This window comes from Macrobrachium rosenbergii, chromosome 11, assembly GCF_040412425.1.
Source record: "Macrobrachium rosenbergii isolate ZJJX-2024 chromosome 11, ASM4041242v1, whole genome shotgun sequence".
In the NCBI taxonomy this organism is placed as follows: domain Eukaryota; kingdom Metazoa; phylum Arthropoda; class Malacostraca; order Decapoda; family Palaemonidae; genus Macrobrachium; species Macrobrachium rosenbergii.
Window position 1 is genome coordinate 31,742,861 of NC_089751.1, and position 27,421 is coordinate 31,770,281.

General features: G+C 33.8%; 1 protein-coding gene across 9 annotated transcripts in view; it reads left to right on the forward strand.

Moving 5' to 3' along the window:
- Sulf1 (Extracellular sulfatase Sulf1) overlaps nt 1-27,421 on the forward strand; it is a 468,168-nt gene that overhangs the window by 335,232 nt on the left and 105,515 nt on the right. For all 9 annotated transcript variants that reach the window (XM_067111459.1, XM_067111465.1, XM_067111463.1 and 6 more), the window contains one exon: nt 6,920-7,019. In XM_067111459.1, coding sequence (XP_066967560.1) covers nt 6,920-7,019 — 100 coding nt within the window. The remainder of the gene's footprint in view (nt 1-6,919; nt 7,020-27,421) is intronic.

Genomic DNA, 27,421 nt, shown 5'->3' on the forward strand with positions numbered 1-27,421 from the left:
TGATCCTTTACCTTAAACAAAGAGCCAATACTTAGAGGATTTTTGGGAATTAATTTGGCTGATATGGCTGGGAAATGTTCATGAATAATTTTCGTAAATCTTTTTGAAAGGTTAAGTCACTGATATATGGAAAGGTTGCAAAGAAATTCATTTTTGTACTGTTAGGACTTCAGGTCTTTTAGAGAAATGCTTATTTAGTAACTGATTTAACTTTCTATATACTAGCCTGGAAGGAAAACAGTTACCTGTAAAGAAGTTAACTAGAAATAAAATCTCATTATGAAAGGCATTCCAGTTTGATGTGAGGACCAGTGCTCTATTAAGAAGGGTAAAATGGAATTAATCTTAAAATTAAAATAACAGCTGCTATAAAAATTAGATCCGAGTCGTATATATATACGAGTGTATATATATATATATATATATATATATATATATATATATATATATATATATATATATATATATATATATATATATATATATATATATATAGAGCCGTCCGCTAAGTAAGACAAATAATAGTCTTAAAGCAGTGGGACGGGCAATCTCATACCACTGTTCAGTAAAGACTAGAGAAAACAAGAAAAAGGGTAAATATTTGAAGGAGGGCGGGACTTAGCGTGGGAGAAAATGAGAGGCCCTCTTGCCTCTCAAGGGAAGAAAGGTTGTAAGTCAAGAAAAAACGTAAGTAGGAATAGAATTCCAATGCATGGAACTAGAAGAAAAGAAACGGCCGGAACTGGAAGAAAGATCAAATGAAGAAGGGGAAAAAGAGGTCAAGAGTGGGATGACACAGCTATAAATGGGCACTGCCTTCTCAAAACATAAGCTTTGCTGAAGTGACCGAGCCTCCGCTCTGAGTAAAGGTCAATATCAAGTGTTTTGTCGCTGTTGAACTATGCAGCTGATATGTCCTTTCCTTGCTGAAATGCCGAGGATGGTGTGTGGCAACTTACGGAGGGAGTTGTGTCTGGCATGAGCATTAAAAGACGTGATTAGATGTGAAAACTTTGAACTTCAGTTATCATATAGTAAAGAATTTTGCTATTTAATTGAAAGGTTTGCGGCCAGTAGTCTATAGAACGGTATCCTAAAAACTATACAGTATTTTGCACTTTTTCCCCTTTTTACGCATATTTTTAAATTTTGCCATCTGGAGTTTAATGTTGTGATTTGCTCTTGTTTTTTAACCTTTAAGTAAACTTACATAACTGCGCTGGAATACCCAGTTGGTTAGAGGCCTTGCCAGCGGTTACAGGATACAAGAACTTCACGGATCAAGATCATCAGAATTGCTGCATGAAAAATCTTTACATCTGTTGGAATGGAAGATGAGAGGAAATTGGGTTTGTCACGTTTTATAGAAACTTAATGGCAAAGAGGTCATTTTTGTTACTGACCAAGGCGCCCTGAGATAAAAAAATTTAGATAAGAAATTTTTGTTCATCAGTATTTCAGCCTGCCACAGTAGCCTACGTTTTGTGGGGTTTGTAGAGAGGGGCAGAACAGGTTCTAATACAATACAATACAAAAGAGTAGAAGAAATTATGTAGAAGTAATTCTGAGGTAAAGAATATCTTGCAAATGGTGAATGGTGCTGATTTGTCGAGCAACAGGAGGATTAAGGACGTCAACTAACAAAGAAAAGAGACTGTACAGTTAAGTGAAAGCTGAAAATAAACAGAATCATAATTTACCTTTTGGGTTGCATATTTCGACAATATCTTTTCACATTACCTCCTCCATATTGGGGGAGAGAGAGAGAGAGAGAGAGAGAGAGAGAGAGAGAGAGAGAGAGAGAGAGAGAGAGAGAGATTTATAGCTTTTAAAAGCTCAGAAATTCCAGGGCATTTTTAGGAAATATTTCCCGTTTCATAACGGCCAACTGAATCTAAAAATACTCACCTGACTAAATATCCCATTAAATCAGCACACTGCATGGATTATTTTAACAGGCAATTCATTTCATTTTTAATTTCTGTATGAGTATGAATGCCATGTTTTTACATGATATGTAAACATTATTCAGGTGTTATATATACATATATATATATATATATATATATATATATATATATATATATATATATATATATATATATATATATATATATATATATATATGTATGTACGTATGTGAGTGTGTATGTATATATATATATATATATATATATATATATATATATATATATATATATGTGTGTGTGTGTGTGTGTGTGTGTGTGTGTGCAACGGTTCGAATCCTACCACGGACGAAGCATTTATGTATAATTTCCCCTTGGGTGTGAGTTATTCCCAAGTTAAAGTGAATCGGATATTATAAACGATATTTGTGGCTTGTTACTCATGTATATACACACATGCATATAGGCTACATACAGTATACATATATGTATACATTATATACAATATATATATATATATACACATACATACATACATAAAACCCGCACGAAAGTCTCAAAAACACATGCGACCCAATTTATTGTCAGTTTGTCTACGTGTGCTTTTCCTACTTGTCCCCGTCCTCCTACCAAAATGTTTTTCCTTCCCTAGACACCTTTATCAATATGAGATTAGAGTTCGCTATTTCCATCCGAGAGCCTCCCTCGATAGGCGAGGCCATCCGGGGTTTACAGGGCCAATATAGGTCACAGCGAATGGATATGATAACTGCATTAAGGACCCCCATCGCCAGTGCCAATATTCATCTCTCCGACGGCCCCTTGGTGTCACTAGGGTCTGCTTTGATGGAGTGGGATGCTTTTTGTGGTTTATGCTAGAAACTGTTGTGCTCTGTGGTTTCTGGATTTGCGTATGGTGCCATGTGAATCATCTCAGTGCTTACGTGTGTGTGTGTGTGTGTATATATATATATATATATATATATATATATATATATATATATATATATATATATATATATATATATATATGTATGTATGTATGTATGTATGTATGTATGTATGTATGTATGTATGTATGCATGTGTGTGTGTGTGTATTATGCTTCATGACGAAAACTCTCCACACTGTTTTTTATTTCTCTTCGATTAAGTATGATAGATTTATTTTTTCCTTCTTTAATTTATGTGCATTCTTTATCATTTCTAAAATACTTGATTTGGGAGTTGCATAGTTTTTGCGCTTTAATTTTTATGTGGATACCTGGAAATAAAAGTGCTTTTGTGAAGGTTTATAATGTTTTTTTTCCATACTTGGCGTTGTAAAAATGAGATTATAAAATTTCCATTCCTCATTTGAGGAAGTTCATTCCAGCCCTCTGCGATCCAGATTCTAGTTACCAAGGTAACACTGCACTTGTTTAGGTTGGCTGGTTACCGCTGATTAGGTTTCATTTGCAGGTAGAAAACATTTGAATGTCTGCCGCTGAGTTTTAGGAAAAGCAAAATTAATTACTCTGGTGAATCCCCATGTTATGAGACGCGATTACGTAGACTTCCCTCGTTAATAATTCAGATTCTAATCCAATGGGATATGTGATGGATTAGGAAAAGTCGAAAAGTTCTCAGTTGCTCAGTAACATTACCAAATAGAAGCTTCGTGAAAGATCTAATGATCATCAAATCGTAATTACTTCCAATTAACGAAGAGGTCAGCACGATGGGTAGTCCAGATCACCGTGGTTGCTGCCGGACAATTCTTGAATTGCCACCAGCTGTTCATCCTGCCGTGGATGATTGATCAGATACCTACTCAGAAACCAGCCCTCATCATGTTAGAGAATGGTTTGGTGATAGTCAAAGGTTATACATGGTTCTACAAGCCTAAATACTTCTCCATTTATATTGTAATCAGCTTAATGAATGAGAGGACCTCCGGAATCTTATTAACACGAGACTTTCATTAATAAACTGAGAGAGCTGGTGGCTTTTAGCGTAATTGAAATGGCAGTAGCAAATAATAAGTGATCACAGGAGCGGTCTCTCAATTAACTAATGAAGGGAAGTGAATAGACATCGGACTTAGGCCAGGTTACTATCAGAGACTCGGCAACATTTTCAAGTTAGTTAAAACGGCTTGATGACAGCAGTCCTATGAACGGTAGATGAATATGAATAGCCCGGACATATGGCGACATTTGCAAGTTGAATTGGCTTGATTTCTGCAGTCCTATGAATAGTGGATGAATAAGAATATCATGAAAAAAATAGAGTTAAAAGTACGTTTAGTTAGATACGTTCATAGCAGTTCGTAATGATTCTTAATTTCATTTAGAAAGTAATCAAATTCGTTTAGTAATTCAAAAACAGTTATGCATGTAACCCTTTGTTAACGGTGCCGTATATCACTCTAATAACGGAAGGAACTGAAAATGTCTCTTTTTACATTCATTGCACCCAGACAACTGAGATAAATATATTATGAAAGAACACCGAGATGGACCAGAAGTGGTCGTGAAGAGGGGAGCCGGCTGTGTCTGCCACTTGACTTGTTAAAAAAAAGAAGTAAAATCTTGTCGATGGAATTATTTTTTTTTTAGTCATGGGCGTTCGGGATTCGAAAAAGGAGAGTGAGTTTGTTGTATTTTTATGTGCAGCCTAAGTTGTATCTAGAGTACGAGGGCTTTCTACCGAGAATATTGTCGACACTGATATTGTATTTCATGAGCTTTAAAATGTAGCAGTAAAAGAATAGCATGTCCAATAGGTATATATATATATATATATATATATATATATATATATATATATATATATATATATATATATATATATATATATATATATACAGTATATATATATATATATATATATATAGATAGATAGATAGATAGATATATATATATATATATATATATATATATATGTATACATATATGTGTATATGTATGTATATATATATATATGTATGTATGTATGTATGTATGTATGTATGTATGTAAGTGTGGGTCACATGCATAGCATCATGAAAGAAAAAATTATTCTTTTAATTAATAAATGTATATAAAATTAATTTATAAAATTAATAAATAACTGAAAATAAACCTGCATTAAAAATAAAGATTAAAAAGATAATAAAAATAAAGTTACGCCCAAACGGTGAGGTATTTTTCATGGATGGAAAGCCAGCAATTATTTATTAATAATATATTTCACAGGTTTCCTCGCCCACCTGATAGATACTGTATCTAATGTCAAACTGAATGCTTATTTATGATGGTCTGTAAATGATCATATATATTTTCATATAATTGTATAACACTTCCTTGAACATCCTTCTCACCCTTCCATTAATGGAAGACAACTTGTTTTAAGATTAAGATTTCAGTAGCACAGCTTCATTTTGACTGTCACGCAGACTTCTTAAATAAACAAACATGGTGTTGCCGTCTTCTGGTACTTCACATAAACTGCGTGATAGTGATGAGTGTTTTATCCTTATGGCTACTTTGAATACAAGAATTATTAAGTAAAACTCTTTTGGAAAGGAATACTACTAGCTCTGTAGGTTAGCCTCATTCAGTCATAGTGCCAGGTGAGTCTTTCGTATTGCTATGGCGTTATTAAGCGTTGTTTAAGATAAAGGCGGGAAATTTTCATATGGAATCGTGACGAGAATTTTAAATATTTAATTTGCTAAATTTTCTTGAGCGATCTTGTACAAGTTTTGATTGAAGTGATTTTGTAACCTTCGAAAAATGTATTTTACGATTTAATGGATAATTTTGTCAAAATATTTTAAATTTCATATCAATAAACATTAGGCAAAGTATAAGTAACATTACATATTCGTCGTCCTACTTCCCAAGTTTCTTTATTTACTTTCATGTTACAGTACTTTTCTTACACTAGTTTTAAAAGAAATTAAACGATATTATTGAATGATTAATTATGAAATTTAGGTCTTGAAGACCAAGCGCTAGAACCCATCAAGATTATTCAGCGCCGCAATGAAGGTGAAATATATAAATTAATGATATGATTGATAATGATAAGTGAATAAAGGCTGTCCTAAGTAAGGCTTATTTTTTCCCTGTATTTCTTTCATGGATTTCTACGTAAATGCTTCTATTACAAAAAAAAAAAGACACTATCAATACGTAACCGGCCAAGCCACCACTGCAGCGGGAACGGTCTATCAGGTGTTGTCTTTAATAACGGTGCAAGTTTAGATAGCGACCAATATCAAAGTATTCCTTGGAATAGCTCGGTTATATTTGGGTTTAAGAGCGGAAGACAAAACGATCTTTGTTGCCTGATGTTTTTGAGGCTGGATACTAATTTTAGGTCTTGAGCAGAGGTGGTTTTATATATATATATATATATATATATATATATATATATATATATATATATATATATATATATATATATATATATATATATATATATATGTGTGTGTGTGTGTGTGTGTGTGTGTGTGTGTGTATATATACAGTTATATATATTTATATATTTATATATATACACTGTATATATATAATATGATGTATGTATGTATGTATATATATGTATGTATATATATTTGCTTAAAAATATATCAAATACTGTGAGGTAACGCACCTAAGTAAGTACATACATATGTATGTGTATATACTGTGTGTGTGTGTGTGTGTGTGTTTCACTTACAGTGTACCTCCTGGGACAATATATACCTTACTAAGGGTTCTTTGCAGTGTCCATATGCCTCGATCTCTTCATAGCTGGCCAACTTTTTCCAGATTACATTGCTCCAATTTTTGTCTTTCACGTGAGAACAAAATCATCTGGCGAGACTTATAAGAAGCCGGAAATGTTGCTTGATAGCCTCTCTAAAGTAATTTAGAATAACCTTCACAATAAAAACAAAAAGGACTAGTGTTAATTTATATGAAAATTCAGTATATTTAAAAAAACCAGTGGTGTAACTACGTTTCTCATACTGTGTGTTTTTTTGTCTCCCTGTCTCTGCAGGTCTACACTAACAATGACAACTGTTCGTCGACGCTGTGGCAACAAACTCATGAGCGCCGGACCTTCGCCACTTACCTTAATGACGCCGGCTATAGGACAGGTAAGCCTTTTGGGGGGACACGGACATAAGAGCAAGTTTTAAGAGGAAGAACAAGAAAGTTCTTACGTGTAGTAGGGATGAAAAATTAGAGGAATTTATTTCTGGTGATAGAAATTCATTTCTTGCTATAATGTGGTTCGGATTCCACAATAAGCTGTAGGTCCCGTTGCTAGGTAACCAATTGGTTCTTAGCCACGTAAAATAAGTCTAATCCTTCGTGCCAGCTCTAGGAGAGCTGCTAATCAGCTCAGTGGTCTGGTTAAACTAAGGTATACTTAACTTACGTGTAGTAGGATAGGAGGAATATTAAGGCTAATGGAATAAGGGTGAATAAAATCATTCGAATGATTTGAATGTGCTTCCGTCACGTCTTAGTGGGATGTGGAAATATTGTTAGATATATTTTATAGGTATTGTATAAAATAAATTCTTATTCTTGTCATAAAGTGGGTGGCTGACCCTTGAGCTACTGTTCCTCCTCCCCCAGATTCGAATCCTAGAGTTCAAGGAAGTTTCAGCGTTTCATTTCATCCTTTGGATTCAAGGATTTCAGTGGAAATCATATCCAAAAAATTAGTCAATAAAGAAGTTACAATTTTTTTGAATATTGGTCGTTGTATATGCAGATTTGACAAGTGTTACCAACAGATTCTTTACTTGTTTATGCGTGCGCGAAGGAGCGTGTATACCCTACAGTGTGTAAATTAAATACAGTAGTTGCGGTTGTATTTGCTAGAAGGAAGGATATTCTTTTGCAGATTGGCAATGAAGAATTATCGAAAAAAATTGATTGATTGATACTAGGAAATAAAGAAGCAGTGTGATTAATGTATCCGGGGATTATTGTGGGACGTTCTCGTCTAAATGCCAGTTATAAAATAATACATATAATATGATGTATTTTTCACTGTTTTATAAGGTTTGTTATAATTATTACCTTTTATTTCATAGTTTCATATTATTTATGTTCACTGTCGAATATATATTTCATGCTGTATGCAGTTTTTTCATGTCTTGAAAGGACACTGGAATGATTTAAGGCATTGAATGAATTTAGCAGAAGGTTACAGCCTTTTTGTTGCTCAGCAAGATTTAAGGAGTGAGGTTGCTAGCCCCGCTCCCTTACTCTTGAGTCTAACAGACGCTCTCGCCCATTTACTGCTGGGTAACCTGGTTCATGGTAAGCCAGGAGCGAACCCTGAACCTATCAAATGTTAGGTGAACGCTTCACTACTCATTGTGAAAGTTCGTTCATCAGATTTTGAACTGTATAAGTGTTTCAGAATGTTCTTCGTTAATTTTTTTTTTTTTGGGGGGACGTCGGGGGGCGAAGTTCAATGCCAATTGCTCTTATTCCCCTTGGTAATGCGATTTCTGACCATTACATAATTATTTCTTGTACCTTATTAAGGGAGTTGCAGTTCTTTGGTTCCTCATACGGCGTACTACAGGGCCTTGTTTTGCACCATTTCATTTTCTGTTATAGTATCCGTTATCCTTTTAAAATAATTTTTTCTATTTATCTGTATATGTATATATATATATATATATATATATATATATATATATATATATATATATATATATATATATATATATATATATATATATATATATATATATATATATATATATATATATATATATATATATATATATATATATATATATATATATATATATATATAACGTCCATATTTCGTAGTATTTCTAACAAAGCTTAGCCTCTGTGTTCATTTATCTTGTCCGAGAACAAACGCAGTTTCAGATATCATATTTAGGTTGGGTGAAACCCTGAGGCGTTCAGTATGGAAACACGCACTTTAGCAAGATCTCTATGCCTTAGTGCCCTGTCCCTATTTATAAAACATCCGTCTCTCTCATGCTTTTAGAAGTACTGCTATAAGGAACTTGCTTGTTTTTTGTTAGCTAGGATTGCATTTAATATTCTCATGACTAACACTTACTACGTTATGTTTTGACATGTGTTCCATTAGTTTAAGTATAGCATATAATTAGTCTTATACATGTAAAAAATTTGCATTACTCTCCCTCCCTCTCTCTCTCTCTCTCTCCCCCCCCCCAATTGACGTCAGCCTTATGAACTTTGCTTCTACAAATAATGGTTTGTAACCTTATCAATTCTTCATGTTGTTTGTATCAGAGTAAAACAAACTTTTTTTCAAGATTCGACTTCTCATAGATGGATCACTGTACTTATACATCCCCTGTTTCTGAGGCTCATCCTTATATATATATATATATATATATATATATATATATATATATATATATATATATATATATATATATATATATATATATATATATATATATATATATATATATATATATATATATATATATATATATACATACATATATATATATATATGTGTGTGTGTGTGTGTATGAATGTATGTATTATATAATAAATATGTAATATATATATATATATATATATATATATATATATATATATATATATATATATATATTCATTTTTATATATATATATATATATATATATATATATATATATATATATATTTTATATTCATACATACACACATACATGCACTCTGAACCTTGTAACTTATGTAAAATATGTGCACCGCATTAGTTCCGGAAGTTGAATCTAGACTGCATTATTTGATGACAATCGAGCTTAACATAGAATTGCATTTGTATTATTGTGAAGATTCGATTTCACGCCGGGATCTTCCAGCACTACACAAGCACTCACTCAAGTCATATCTTTGGAAAAGGCAAAAAGCTGAAGTACTCCAAAGGCTTCTGGATTTCGTCGAGCTCCTTGTAACAAAGTGGTATAAAACCAACTGACAAAAGTTTATCATTTTTTTCGTGTAAAGACCGAAGTTTTCTCTCAGCTGTATGCATTGGGATTATAAGTACTATTGTTCAGTGAACGTTTCATCGACTAAGGTGGCTGCGGATCGGATTTCTCTTGCACATTATACATTGCAGTTCGGTGCCGAACATGTCATTGGGAACTATTCTGTGCCATCAATATAGTTGTAGGTCGTACCCCTGAACCTGGATTGAATTACAATGGTATGTGCTTGGCGCCGGTTGCAATCATATACCGTATTTACCCTATTAGCTTTCATTAGTCTCTCTCTCTCTCTCTCTCTCTCTCTCTCTCTCTCTCTCTCTCTCTCTCTCTCTCTCTCTCTCTCTCTTCACGTTTAGAATTTTGGTATTAGCTTAAGGATTTGAAGAGATGTAGCTCTGAAGTTTACTGTAAAAGAAAACTATTGAGATGGCTTTGTCTGTCCGTCCGCACTTTTTCTGTCCTCACTTTTTCTGTCCGCCCTCAGATCTTAAAAACTACTGAGGCCAGAGGGCTGCAAATTGGTATGTTGATCATTCACCCTCCAATCATCAAACATACTTAATTGCAGCCCTCTAGCCTGAGTAGTTTTTATTTGATTTAAGGTTAAAGTAGTCATGATCGTGCGTTGGGCAACGCTATCGGAAAGGCCACCACTGGGCCGTTGCTGAAAGCTTCATTGGCCGCGGCTCATACAGCATTATACGCTGTACATAAAACTCGATTGCGCCGAAGAAACTTCGGCCCATTTTTTACTTGTTTTTTTATTGCCAATACGGTTGCGTGACTATTACCAGCAAGTAATTCGTCTCAACCCTTGTAAATACGCTCGTTTTCTTCTATATTATTATTGAAACCAAAACTTTTTAAACTCTCTTCATACTTATCTCGGAAGGTAAATCACAGTAGCGTAACGTCAAAGAGGCGTCTTGTTTTAATTGGCTGTCTTGGTCGGGGGATAATACAGTGCTGAAAATTCTGCATGTATACAGATCTGTGTATATACTCTTATTTGTTAATTAAAATCTCTCTATACTTCTCTCGAGAGATAAGTCACAGTAGCGTAACGTCAAATAGGCGTCGTATATTAATAGGCTGTGGTGATCCTAGGATAATTCCATTCTCAGAAATCTATAAGTGTAAAGAAAATTCACGTAAGCATCCTTTGTTACGAAGTCGACTTATAGGTCAGAAAATAAACTTTGATTGATTGATTGTGATTGATTGGTATATGTAATCTGGTGTCGGATGAAATAAATCAACAGATTCGAAAAGAATTACTACCTGGTTTGGGATCCTCTGTGTGAGCCCAGCCTTTGGATGGGTTCTCATAATCAACTGGTGGTACAAATAATGACCAAGGAAATAGATCAGAGAGAGAGAGAGAGAGATAGGATGTTATCAGGCAATGGGGAAAAATGGTGAAAGGGATTTTATTCACGATCCCTCTGAGGAGGTCAGATTAGAGACGCCCGGTGGCAAATCCTAATTGATTCTGGTGGCATCCTTGGCATCCGTGTACAGGATCTCTTCGGGAGTCCTTTAATAGAAACGATGAAAGAAGGACGGGCAAGGGAAGGGAAGGAGGGGGAGAAAAATATGACCATTGAATTACTGAAAGTAGTTTAAAAGTCGGCAGAAAGGTCCCATGGATGGGTCGATTTTTTCAAGCCAATTTTTTTTTTTTTTTTTTTAAAAAATATGTGAAATTGGATGCTGGTAAACTAAAACTGAAATTTAATATTTTATATGAAGCTGCATTTATCAGAATTGCCGATAGAAAAAAAGGAAAAAACGAACTCATTTTCTGCATTTCAAGGAAACTATTTCCATAAAAGAGATTATTGGTTAGGTAAAGATATTTCGAAAATTTTAATTTTTTATTTACTTTAATTATACATCGACGCCGATATCGTAATCCCAGCCAGTCCTTGGCGAATTTGAACCCACATATAGTAAATGTAACTCCTTACATTGTCACATTTCCTGATGTATACAGGTTTGCAACACGTCCCGTGGAACCTGGAGCGTGACCTGTCACAAAAGATGACGAGAGGTATTTTTAAATTCCGCTGCTTTCCTTGCCGTCCATAATTACTCCTGTAGCAAGCCGTGACCCTGATTAGAAGGGAGTTTGATTGACAGACATACCAGTTAAATAAACAGATGAATAACTACGATAGAGAGGATAACCTTGCGCAGAAATAGTTTCAGAAAGGAACAGAAAGGGTTCTAGGTTTACTTAGTGGCAAATCTTTATGAATAAAGCAGCATTGGCTGTAATTACCGTGTATTTACACATTCACGTGAATGTAGCACCCTAATAATAAAGCATTTACAATATTTAAAATATCAGAGTACTGAAGGAACACGAGGAGATAATTATAGCACTGATGAAAAAAGAGAAATACTTTTCCTCTCAAGTTTCAGACGGAAAGTGTACTAATTACAGCAGCAGTTGTTGGATGGTAACAGAGAAGACAGTCTTTAACGCAGACGAAAACTGAACAACAACCATAAATTCAACGTTAATAGCGAACGGTGACGCTGAAGCTGATAGAGAAATGTAGCCAAACTTTTATATATAAATGAATGCTTTCGGAAAGCGAAAGAAAAATGAAAGAAGCATACTAATAATAGACTTTCTTCTTCTTCTTCTTCTTCTTCTTCTTCTTCTTCTTCTTCTTCTTCTTCTTCTTCTTCTTCTTCTTATTTATATGTTGAGCCATTCGTCTCTGAAAAAAGTCAGGGTTTTTGGTGACCTACCCTTGGCGTCTGGAGATGCCTTCTTTTTTTTTCTTTCTTTTTTTTTTACACTGAAGGCGGTTCTTGAACACGCACCAGATCCAAGCTAATTATCGTCATCCCTGGGAGAAGAAGAACGCACAGAAAGGGAAGCAGACCGGAAAATGAGGAAATTCAAGGAGGGGAGATGAGAGAGAGAGAAATTATAGCTTACATGAAACGGTTAATGAGGTGAGATATATGGAGAATTAATGGATCAGTTTCCTTTGGATACTGGGAAAGTCCGGCTTTAGCTTATAACCGAAACCGTGAAGATCTTTTCTTGTAGACAACTTCAGTCTTGGCAACACACTACAGGCTGTCGTTCGTTTTAGGTGAAACAGATTGTTTTCCCAATTAGTTCAAATGTAGTGGACACAATTAGAAACTTAACCATCAAGACTGAAAACAATTAAGTGCTGATGTATTTCAATCATTATTATATAAATGAATACATACACACACACATATATATACATATGTGTGTGTGTATCTTGAGAAGTCATATATCACTTTAGAATTCAATTTTTTAAGAGTATACACCACATCATAGCGTTAGATATAATGAATTAATTAATGGTGTGTTTTTGTGCGTGTGAATGTTAGAGAGAGAGAGAGAGAGGTAAAAAAGTAGTTAGTCATTAAGACTCTCTCGTGATAAAGTTCTTTTTAACGAGAGGATAGTACATGAAAATAATTATATATTCTCTCTCTCTCTCTCTCTCTCTCTCTCTCTCTCTCTCTCTCTCTCTCTCTCTCTCTCAAGTTTCTAAAGCGGCATGTCGCTTAGTCCCCTCGGCAGTAAAATTGTTTACGTTAGAGAACTAAAGGAGCAAAATGCCCAATTCAGCTGAGTATTGCCACATGGTCTGAATCCTGTTTAAGCCGCAGACAACGAGCGCAGCTTCAGACTACTGACCACCAAGAGCTAAGGATATCTCCGTTCTCGTTTTGTACACTTAAAAGGGACGTCACCGAATACATCAGTGTAGCATGAATAAATCGATAAGAATGAAATAAAACGATGAATATTATCAAATAAAAGCGAAACTCAGGTGTAAATTGCCAAGAAACTTAACTAAACAATAGGCAGCATCGAAATATAACTGGAGTGAATGGAGAGGAGTGACAAAATAATAGCTAGCTTCGACTCAGAAGGCAGTTGCGAAGAAAATGAAACATACAAACAACAGGATGGGTGAGGAGTGAACTGAAAAGAAAACAAGTAATAAATGCGCCGAAGTTTCTTCGGCGCAGTCAAGTTTTCTGTACAGCCGCTACAGCTTATAATCAAGGCCGCCGAAAATAGATCTATCTTTCGGTGGTCTCGGTATAATGCTGTATGAGCCGCGGCCCATGAAACTTTAACCACGGCCGGTGGTGGCCTATCCTATATCTCTGCCAGAAGCACGATTATGGCTAACTTTAACCTTAAATAAGATAAAACTACTTAGGCTAGAGGGCTGCCATTTTGGTATGTTTGATGATTGGAGGGTGAATGATCACCATACCAATTTGCAACCCTCTAGCCTCAGTAGTTTTTTAAGATCTGAGGGCGGACAGAAAAAGTGCGGACTGAATAAAGTGCGGACTGACAGACAAAGCCGGCACAAATAATTTTTTTTAACAGAAAACTAAAAACAAAACAGCTTTCATCAAATGTCGGTGTGACTAAAATGTAATTTGATAATAAGTTACAAAACAAAATAACTCTTGTCGAAAGTCAGTGTGACTTGGGCGTAAATTGAAAAGACAACGAAGTATTAACAGTAAGATTATTACCAGAATACTCCTGCTAGTTTATATTTTGATGTTTTCTTATCAGTTTATTCCTAAGACACACTGACTTTCGGTAGTAGTTAATTTCTGTTACTTTGTTATTAACTTGCGTCTTACGTACACCGTCATTTAATGAAAAGTTTTGTTATATTCTTTTCAGTTGACTCCTAAGTCACCTTGCTTTTTATAGTTTTGTTATTTTCTTCTCAGTTAACTTCTAAGTCATGATGTAGTGCCAATTGCTGCAAGGCTTGATGTTTGGTGTTCACGGAAAATAGTCCAAAGTAATACTGGGGGTTATTCAGCGTCTTGAGGAAACGCTGACAAGATAATCTTCGCCGACAATTTGTGAATAGTCTTTGTTACAAAAGCTTTCTTGTCTCTCGCTACCCAAAAAAAAAAAAAAAAAAAAAATTCCTCTCCCACTAAAATTTGTGATGTGACGATCACATTAATCTGTCAGTTAATGCTCATGCTTAGGGTTGGTAGTAGTGATTAGCGTTTGGTGAGGTATGGTAAGAAACCGGAAACACTTGAAATTAACTTGGTTGAAGAAGTAGGAATACGATAATTACAGTGATTGAGATTACAAAATTGTGGGGAGATGAGCAAAGAAACGAGACGATAAGGAAGAAATGAGACTATAATGAAACGAACGCAATGAAAGAAAGAACGGCAAAGGATGTTTTCGGTGATAAAGTCATTATTTACATTATTGGCAAAAGATGTGGGAATTCTTTGGATGCTCAGCGGTTTAAATTAGAGAGAAAGAAAACCATGAAATATATAAATGACAAATTATGTATTTGTGGTGCTATATATATATATTATAGTGCATAATTCGTATTTATTACTTATACGTGTGTGCAAAAAATGAGTATGTACGAAACAACTATGTGTATCTATCTATCGCTGTATATATATATATCATATATATATATATATATATATATATATATATATATATATATATATATATATGTGTGTGTGTGTGTGTGTGTGTGTGTGTGTATAATATATATATTACATATATGTAATATATATGTGTGTGTGAGAGAGAGAGAGAGAGAGAGAGAGAAAGTTGTGAACACTCGGTAGGCTGTAATATTGATCATCGCAGAAAGCTGGAATGTTTGCAAGTGCTATGCAGGCGTGTATTAGACAAATTAGCTCATGACGAATTCTTGGAGATCTGTTTTATCTTCCTCAGAAATCTATTTTCTCATTATGAAATCTTTTCTCTGTCTATTTGTGTCTAGAGTGAGTGATGTCGTCTGGGGAGTCGTGAGAATAACGTGTAAAAAAAAAAACAAACAAGAAGGAAAAGTGTATTACTTCATATTACACTTCACTGTAGTGTAATAAGAAGTGTAGCATGATATATCTAACATGAATTTGTTCCAAATATAGAAAAAGTAGGTAAGATAGAAATTTGAAAGAGTAAAAACGAAAGTTTTCTGAATTAGTTGGTATTAGAGGTTCGTGAGATAACTGACATAGTATTTATCCATTAAAATCAGACAGACAAATGAGGATGAGAGGCAGGAAGATTAAAAAAAAGTGAAGGTGGAAGAGGGGAATAAATTGGGCATAACAAGAGCAAGTAAGAATTAGAGGTTGGAAATCATAGAGGAAGTTTGTCTGAATAATATGAAGAAAAGGAGAGAGAAAAAAATCGTTAAAAACTGTAATTGTGGTAACGCAAAGGGAGCTATAACTTAAAGGAAGGTTGTAATAATAATGCTGATGATAATAATAGTAATAATGGTAAGTTTCCAAAAGAGGAAAAAGAGTTTGTAGTCCCATGCATATCAACGTGTCTCGACGTCTGCATAAAGACGTCAGTATTTAAGACCTAAAATGATAATCACGTGTTATGTTTCCTCAATTTGTAAATTAGAATTTTGATAACTTTCTTTGAAGTTCAAATCTCTTCAGTAAAGAGTGGGACTAAACGTTCGTTTTTGTTTTCTGACAGTTACTTAAAGACCAGGTTTTTCCACGAAAGGCTTCTCTTATTTGTGCTGTTAATGATGATTATGATAATATTTTTAGTTTACCTTTTTCATGCGTGGGTTTCTATATCATGTAAGTAATATATTATTAATAGTACAGGATGAGAAAAATTAAAAGTATGAGTGATGAAAATTTATTGGTAAAGATTATAATCTCGAAAATCATATATTTTGGTACGAGTTTGTTTGTCCTTCGTTTGTATAATAAAAATAAAATAATAATAATAATAATAATTATTATTATTATTATTATTATTATTTATTATTATTATTATTATTATTATTATTATTATAAACTAGAATAGGGTTATTGAGAAAAAAGTAAGTGAAGCAGATTAATTCAGTTGAAATGGAAGTTAAAAGATAGACTAGTTGCCAGGAGAAGAACAGAAGATGCGGTAAATAAAATCAATGATGTCATGATGATGATGAAGTAAACCAGAGATGATCTGCGCCCAGCGTGAAATCAGACGTTGCCTCTCTCTCTCTCTCTCTCTCTCTCTCTCTCTCTCTCTCTCTCTCTCTCTCTCTCTCTCTCTCTCTCTAGAAGAGAAGATTCAGATGACAGAGGAGTGAATTTTTTTTCAATTAAATTGTACATTATATATAACTGTGGTTTATATAAGTTGAAAGAATGTGTTCTCTCTCTCTCTCTCTCTCTCTCTCTCTCTCTCTCTCTCTCTCTCTCTCTCTCTCTCTCTCTATAAAGAAGAGAAGAATCAAATATCAGATGTGTGAATTATTGTTCCATTAAATTGCATATTATAACTCTAGTTTATATAAGTTGAAAGAATGTATTCTCTCTCTCTCTCTCTCTCTCTCTCTCTCAAGAAGAGAAAAATCAAATTACAGTGTAAGTGAATAATTGTTCCGATAAAATGTATATTTTGTACAACCCGGTCTATAAGTTGTAGGACTCTCTCTCTCTCTCTCTCTCTCTCTCTCTCTCTCTCTCTCTCTCTCTCTCTCTCTCTCTCTCTCTCAAAAGAAGGTAAGAGTCAAATAACAGATGAGTGAATTATTGTTCCGTTAAAATGTAAGTTATGTATACCCCGGTCTGTAAGTTATAAAACTCGCTCTCTCTCTCTCTCTCTCTCTCTCTCTCTCTCTCTCTCTCTCTCTCTCTCTCTCTCTCTCTCTCTCTCTCCCCTCCCCTGTAGATCCTGGGTGTCTTATTACCTTTGGAAGAAAGAAGTGTAAATTGGCTGGTTTAACCGCTTGCGATTGAGTTTCTTCATTACTCAGTAAGTCACTGGCCTAATCAGGCAATTGCCTCTTCGCTACTGAAACGTATACTAATTAAAACCCATTTGTAATTAAATTAATAATGAATTATACAGTTGTTTTTCTTTGAATACGCGCGTGCACACACACACACAAACACACACACACATATATATATATATATATATCCTGTAGGGGGGGTTAGTGCCGTCATTGCACCTCACGCAGGGCACTGTAGGCATTACCTAAGGTTCTTTGCAGTGTCCCTTCGGCCCCTAGCTGCAACCCCTTTCATTCCTTGTGCTGTACCTCCTTTCCTATTCTTTTTTCCATCTTACTTTCCACCCTCTTCTAACAAAAAATTTATAGTGCAACTGCAAGGTGTTCCTTCTGTTGCACCTTACAAACCGCTTGCTCTCAATTTTCCTTTCAGCGCTGAATGACCTTATACTGTGAGTGCCAACGCTTGGCCATCGGCCTAAGTTATTTATTCTATCTCTCTATCTATCTATCTAAATTTATATATATATATATATATATATATATATATATATATATATATATATATATATATATATATATATAATAAAATTTAAATTAATCACTTGCAGTAGTATTCAGAGTTTGGACTGAAATTATTAATTGTATGGAGCAGAGATGCTAATATATGATATCTGAAATCAACATAGCGTTACTGCTTAATTCAGCCTGACCTCTTTGTTGTATGGGATAGAATATATAGATAATAATGATGATGGTTATGATAACATCTGAACATATAGATAAAACCTGTTTTGTCTATCAATAAAATTACTGGTGAGATAAAGATGTGCTTATCCTAATAACTATATTATTATTATTATTATTATTATTATTATTATTATTATTATTATTATTATTGCTGTTGTTGTTTTTGTTGTATGATAAAAATCCACAAATCTATATTAATAAAATCCTAGCGGATCTTGTTTGTCCGCCCCGGCTGTGGTCGGGGTAGTTAGTTGATCGGGAGGGAAGGGGAGACATGACACATCCACCCTCCTCCTTCAAACCTGTTTATCCGCCCCGGGTGGGGCCGGGGTTGGGAATCCGGAGGATAGGTGAGACATGACGGGCAGCGCCGGGTTCCAGCGCAGCGTAGCGCGCACCAGCAAGCTCGTATATGAATAAATTGCACTATATATAAAAGGCAAAAGAAAGACTTTCGAACACATGAACGGCGTTCTTCCCAAGTGTTTACGTTAAAAGCCTTTAACGTAAACAGTGAGGAAGAACACCGTTCAGGTGTTCGAAAGTCTTTGTTTCATCTTTTATAAATAATACAATTCATTTATGTTATTGTGGATTTTTAGTATACACCAATTTTTCACGACGTTGTGAATTTCTTACCTTTTTATGATAATGATCGTCGATGTTTTTTTGATGCGGTTATCATTTATCTTATTAATGGTTTATTTGTATTGGTAGTAATGATAATTATGGTGGTAATACTTATGGCGTAGTAGCGTTCCACTGCAGTGTTAAAATCATAATCGGAGTCTTTAATAACCTGAAAAAGGATCATTCATTGAGGTATGCGGAATATTCCACCATTTATTGATGCTTCATTCACGCCACGGTATATTTTGATGTTGATTCTGAAAGTTATGAATTCATAATAAAATCAGTAATAACGAAGATAATGAATAATGCTGAAGATCTTCACAAGCACGACCGAACAGAAAAACAAACGTTTCACGTTCCCTTTATCCGGTTCTTGAACGCAGCTCGAGAAATGCTGCCTTGCGTCGCAATGGAAGTTGAACCAAATCTTTGTTTTAGCCCCAGGGCTGACAAGACCCCGTAATGGCGCCACGGTTTTGGAAATAGTGAAGCCTTATCTGATTTTATGCCTCTGTTACTGGAGGTGGAGGGCGCCTCGCGTCTTCATGAAAATGAACCCGGGGTGTGCTTTTACGAGGGGAGGAGGTTGAGGACGAATAAGCCAAAAGCCCTATAATTTGAATATAGCATATTGATAATAATAATTGATTTTGTTGTCGTTTGCGTTTTGAAGTATTTGATATACATTCATACATATGTATGAATTTTTTTCTTGGTCGGCGAAGAAGCACATATCAATTAAAGTTCCTTTTGTGTGTAAGATATTCCCAAGGAATGGTGATTTCGATAAAAAAACAATATTTTGGCTTGATATCCGTGAATATATGAATTGTGTGTGTGTGTGTGTATATATAAATATTATATATATATATATATATATATATATATATATATATATATATATATATATATATATATATATATATATTGTGTGTGTGTATATATATACGTATATACAGTAATTAATATTAGACGAGAGAGAAAAAGGGAAAGACATCATTTGTTTATATATCGCGCACCTTATAATGTTTATTAAAGTATTTATTAATATTTTTTCATCTCATCATTACTTCATAACTACTGTGCAATTAAACCCTGTTTGAATTACGAATGCATCTTTGAATAAACTAACATTTTATTGATTGAGAGAGAGAGAGAGAGAGAGAGAGAGAGAGAGAGAGAGAGAGAGAGAGAGAGAGGAAACACACCTCGTGCTTACGTGTGCTGCACCCTGAATAAAAGAGAGATTTGCCGTAGAGATAGGAATCAGGTAATCATCATGCAGGCATATTGAAGGGGAGATTGAAGATTGTCTCTGGTCAGCAGGTGTTCCTCTCAGGTGAGGTAATCTCCCTCCTCGACCTTTTCTAAAGATATTGCATCTTATACGCTGTTTTATTCTCAGTGAGAAGTCTGGATAATTATTTTTCGTTCGTTTAGTTAGTTTTCTTTTTAATCTACCACTGATTTATTGATTGATTTGTTTTTTTGTTGGGCAGTGTTCGTGTATCTTTAAAGTCGGCCCACGTGACTCTTATATTTAAGGAGTTTCGACGCAAGTATAGGTACATATGCGTACATTATATATATATATATATATATATATATATATATATATATATATATATATATATATATATATATATATATATATATATATATATATATATATATATATATATACAGTATATACTGTATGTATATATATATATATATATATATATATATATATATATATATATATATATATATATATATATATGTGTGTGTGTGTGTGTGAATTAGTGAAAAATACTATGCAGTAGTCTACGTGTTACAGATTTAGCAGTTAGCTGTCATGTTGGAAGTGGTTGATTCCGGTTTTAATAACAGATCCCTAATTCGATAGAAATTAGAAATATGTGCATGAGAGTTGAAATTAGCTTACTTCTGTTTGATACATTACTCGTAGGAGAGTAGTGCCATCAGTGCACCTCACGTGGTGTACTGTAGGCATTACTAAAGGGTGTCTGCAGTGGCCCTTCGGTCTCTAATCGCACCCACTTTTTAGCCTATTACTTTTTAGTGAAACTGTGAGGCTTTCTCGCAGTTCCACCTTTAGAGCCTTGTACGTCATCTCTTTTAATTTCTGGATTTTTTTTTATTGCTGTCTAACCACTCCAACTCCCCCTTTTTTTTTTTTTTTTTTTTTTTTTTTTTTTTTTTTTTTTTTTTTTTTTTTTTTTTTTGTCTTAAACGCTGACTGGTCGCAAGTGATCCGATGCTTGGATTGGCAGCCTGAATTTCATAAAATCAAATCAATTCCTTGGGAATCTCTGCCACTTGACCAATTGACATAGGTTCGCATCCTGTCCGGGCAGATGCATATTTGGGTGTCTGTTATTGCGCAAGGTAAGTTCCTTTCTATATTAAGGGGCATTTGAGATTATAAAAAAAAATAGACGTGTGAATTCATGTCAAAATTGTGAGTTAGTGGTAGGACACACACATGCACACACATATATATATACATACATATATATATATATATATATATATATATATATATATATATATATATATATATATATATATATATATATATATATATATATAGTATATATAGACTGTGTGTGTGTGCGTGCGTATGCGCGTAAAAGCAGAGCAGAAATAACGGCTTTGTATTCTGTTACTGCAGCCTCCATTGCGGTTCTGCAGATTCGGGCAGGAAGGGAATGTTCATTGTACCAAAACTTTTTCACTGTCTTATACCTGTAGCAGATGCACACAACCATCGTAAATGGAAATTTAGTGCTTCCATTTCTCTTTAAAACAAACTTCTTAAGAGAGACCTCTGAATGCGAAGTATCCTGGATTTATCCCGAAGTGAACAATGTCTAATTCAATGGCTTTTTAATTCCATGGCCTTTCATTGTATCAGATTATCCTTTGTTCCAAATTACCTCGTTTTGTTTATTAGCTTATCTTTGTAAGGAAAATATTTGGTTAGAATGTACCGCTTTGCTCCCCTTTTGAAATTAATGTATCAGTTATTTAAGCACCATGGATGAGATGAATACAAGGGATTTGCAATTACTGAACTTATGATTTTATTTTCTTCACATTTTCACATTTTATTTAATATTTCCATGCCTTAAATTTCTGTGAAATTTTTATTTTAATTCGCTGTGTCTGTCATTTTCAAGTGTAAAGGTTATAAGCATTGGCATTAAATTTGTGCATATATTTTTTTCAAACGTGTTCTTCATAATTTTTGTTTAATCTAGATTTTGTGAAAGGTTACTTCATTCAGCTCAGATTAGTAGATCTGCTGAATTATAATTGTTTACCCAACTCTTGTTGACGTTTTAGACATTGTAGACTTCCACACCAGAAATATGCATTTTCTTATCATAACAAGGAAAAGGAAGAAAGAAGATGTTCCTAAAGAACAATGCACACACACATTATATATCTATATATATATATATATATATATATATATATATATATATATATATATATATATATATATATATATATATATATATATATATATATATATATATATATATATATATATATATATATATATATATATATATATATATATATACATATATATATATATATATATATATATATATATATATTTATATATATATATATTATATGTATGTACTGTATATATATATACATATATATATATGTATATATATACATATATATATGTATATTTATACATATATATATATGTCTATTTATACATATATATATATATATATATATATATATATATATATATATATATATATATATATATATATATACACATACATACATTGTGCGTAGGAGAAACTGTATATGTTAACTTCTTGCCTTTATTTCATTGACTTCTACGAAAACCAAGGCTTTCACTTATGCTTGTGCGTGAATTTTGTACTTTTACACATGAAGGTCATTGTTGTGACCGTGTTTTATCATTTATATTTCATTTAGCTATAACATTCACACTAACTGGTATATGCTGTTTCGTAAACGACACTGGAAATGATTTCATTTGTTTAAATTCTCAAAACTATCAATAGATTAATATCAAGCATTTGCCCGCATAGCAACCCCCCTTAAAAAAAAAACAGTCATTTCGTTCAGCGGCTCATTTATTCATGTTAGGCAAGTCTTAAAGCCTAAGGCCAGGAAATAATTTTGGCTCTCAAGTGCAAATAACTTCTTGGGGGCTGTTTAATTCCTTCCGTGTCTTGAAAAGTTGTTCATCTTTTTCGTGCCTGACTGTTTTGCATTTGTGTTTCGATTAATATTATTCCGTAGCTGCTGGTTTTCTAGCGTAACTTTCTTTGGAATAATTCAGAGCTTTGAATCAGAACAGTTCAGTAAATCCGTAAATCTGACATCATTCGCATACATACGCATATATATATATGTGTGTGTGCGTGTTTGTATATGTATGATATATGTATATATATATATATATATATATATATATATATATATATATATATATATATATATATATATATATATATATATAAACTCAAACGATCATTATTAGTCTAATACGAAATTAAAATTAACAAATAAAGTTCATTAAGTATATTTACTTTAAATCATAAACATGAATCCCTGAGAAGATGAAGTCCATTTAACCTGCATCGATATTTTATTCCGTCATTCTTAGGAAATCTCCAAAAATGAGAGAAATTCCCGAGAAACTCATCACTGCCCTCTGGGACATCCGGGACACGCTCTTGGCCTATCAACCAATGGGAGCGCGCGCCCAGAAGTAAAATAACTGTGACCAGTAATTTGAGGATAATCTTTTCCGATACCCGCTATTTTTCCGGTCTACGAGAAGCCGGCTGTCTGGCGTTGCCCGACTTTTGCTCTTTTTTTAGGTTAAGCAACGAAATGCGTTTTTCAGGAATGTTCAACGGAGACATGCACATACATACACTCCCACGCGCGCATATATATATATTTATATATAATACATACATATATATATATATATATATATATATATATATATATATATATATATATATATATATATATATATATATATATATATATATAGATGTCGCAGTGATGTGCTGAAAATTCATAAATGGCTACTTGTTTCAAGCATACCAACCGGCCACGGTCCAAATATAGACCATGCAACCGGCTGTCGTGGTGGAGGTAGGTTCACGCCGACGCTAAATACAAATACCTGCATTCGACGGAGATATGTATGGCAGAGTCGCTATCAATATAATGACATACCTCTCTTGACAGCCTAGTGGTGAGAGTCGTCACTGAAGTCCTTGGCTCTCCCTGTTCGGGGGATCGAATCCACCATGTGAAGAACAACATATAATTATAATTCCCTTTAAGAAGAAAAAGGTCAAAGAGATGGATATATTTATACCAGGAAAAGTAGGTACACATAAAAGAGATAATAAATATGAAAATATTTTTTATATTAAACATAAAATATGCACCGGAAATTGATCAGAAGCATCTCTCTCTCTCTCTCTCTCTCTCTCTCTCTCTCTCTCTCTCTCTCTCTCTCTCTCTCTTTCTGTGTACACAAACCTGAATGCACAATATATTAGAAGGTCAGATTGCATCGCCCCCTCTCTCTCTCTCTCTCTCTCTCTCTCTCTCTCTCTCTCTCTCTCTCTCTGGAAATTTCCGTGTAGACACGAAATATTTGGAGGAGGAAAAATCACATTGCATTTCAAGTCTCTGAAGTGTAAGTTTCATAATAGTAATCAGCGGCTCTGGATGGGTAGGGGTTGGCGGGTGGGGGAGAGGCAATTATGGGAGGATTATTACATCCCTCGTATGAATTGGTGCTAATGGGTCGTTAGTTTTTATTGTACGATGGAGAGGATGTTGTGCTTGTAATGAAAATAATAGGGGCAGAGAAGTGTGTTGAGGGAACGAGTGAAATTCAATGCTTCGTTTACGCTCGCGCGCTCGCACACACACACACTAACACACACACACACACACATATATATATATATATATATATATATATATATATATATATATATATATATATATATATATATATATGTAAATATATAAATATATATTGTATATGTGTATATATATATATATCATTTATGTATGCATATATATATATATATATATATATATATATATATATATATATATATATGCCTGTGTATATAACTCTTATATATATATATATATATATATATAGAGAGAGAGAGAGAGAGAGAGAGAGAGAGAGAGAGAGAGAGTGTTTTGTAATACCCTATGTGAGTAAAGGCTTTTGAAAGCCGGAAGAAAGGATAGCAAAACGATAAATAAAACTTGCAAGGTCACGAGGAAAAAATAATCCATTGCAGTTGCAAATGATAATATTTATAACGAAAAGGGATCAGTACAACAGTTTTTATATACAGTAACGAGCAGAGAAGTTAAAATCAACAAAACTGATATGAATTCCAAGTAGTAGTTTAAGGCCTTCTGGAAACTCTTTATCTTCATCACTGCATACAGTCACATCAGCTCTGCAGTGCTGGCTCCTTACATACAGAGAGGATAGTAGTAGGAGAATAGGAAAAGCCAATGCTGTGATGAACTGGATCCATTTTTGAGAATATGGTGCATTCTAGTACCTAAATGTGCATTTTTATGGCTCAAGGTCTAATATCAGTTGATAATAATTAAATACAATCAGTGCATGCATATGTTTTGGTACAATTAGGTCATCGCATGAATCTGAAAAGGCTGTTTGTTTTATTATTAAATATGCAGCCTAGAATTGTGAATATATAATTATAGATCACTTATTCTTTGATTCTTTTTGCCAGACCTCCTTGCCCTATAAAACTACACTAAAACCCATTATTGTTGTTGTTGTTATTATTAATAGTTCTTAATATTAGACTTTTTTCATAAATAAAATGTCTATATTTCACATAGTAATGTACACTTGGAGTAATGTTCCATTACAAAGCTTCTGAATTCCCCTTTTCTCGTACCCCAAAAGGGTTTGAGTGTTATCCCCTACATACAGTCGTTATTTCAATTCCCGTAATAATGCATTTATATAAAATCATTTCATATTAATGGTATTCATTTGTGTGACCCCATTAACCATGGCCCTTAGCTAAATCCCCATGTCAATGAAATTTTTTCATCGAAAATCACTTTTTCACGAAATATAATTCCTAACGCTATTCTCTTATATGCTCTCATTAATACTGGCAATTTCCCATATCACTGTGAATTTTATTGATAATTGTTGTATGTAAACAATATTCATTAACCAATGAACCTAAACTAGTGGACATTACATATTTTTCCCCCGAGACAATAGAATATACCTTCAGTTTTCATTCATTTTTTTATGAGCAACGTTTTCATTTTATTATTATTATTATTATTATTATTATTATTATTATTATTATTATTATTATTATTATTATCCTGTATTTTTTTCCTGGAAACATTTCTTATTCATTTGTCAGTATCTTTTGGTATGAAGTATAAAATTATCCAAAGAATTAGTCGTTTATCAGCTGTCGTACAAGATTTTATTAGTTCTTTTCTGTTCTTTGAACTGGCCCTATTACAAAATTTCACCGTGAACTTATACTGCAGTGTTGTAAATCCTCCTTATATTGCTATACATTGGACCCTGTTTGCTCTGCTTCTGTAAAGTGATCAACGTATATTTTAGTATACTGGTTCTTGCTTATTGCTTTTTTTTTAGTTTTCTGTAAAATAAAACTATTGAGATGGCTCTGTCTGTCCGTCCGCACTTTTTCTGTCCGCCCTCAGATGTTAAAAACTACTGAGGTTAGAGGGCTGCAAATTGGTATGTTGATCGTCCACCCTCCAGTCATGGAACATACCAATTACAGCCCTCTAGCCTCGGTAGTTTTTATTTTATTTAAGGTTAAAGTTAGCCATGATCGTGCGTCTGGCACCGCTATAGGTGCCAACAACACAGGCCGCCACGGGGCCGTGGTTGAAATTTCCATTGGCCGTGGCTGAGAGTTTCATATAGCATCATACGCTGTACAGAAAACTCGATTGCGCTGAAGAAACTTACTTCGGCGCAGTTTGCACAAGTTTTTATATGGCTCGCTGTGCTCAGCCTTTAGTGTCAAACCCATACTTCATCCATTCACCTGTATTCAGTCCTTATATATATATCCTTTTCGAAAATTCAGACCAAGACAAAATTAGCGGTGACCGATCCACGAAGATGGAAGTATCCTTTCGAGGCAGTTCAGGCAGATCAAGCAAAGTAAAACTGGACAAAAAAAATTCGATATCTAAAAAAGATAATTTTAGTTCTTAAAACTAGAAAACGCACAAGGCTCTTGTCTGATTTT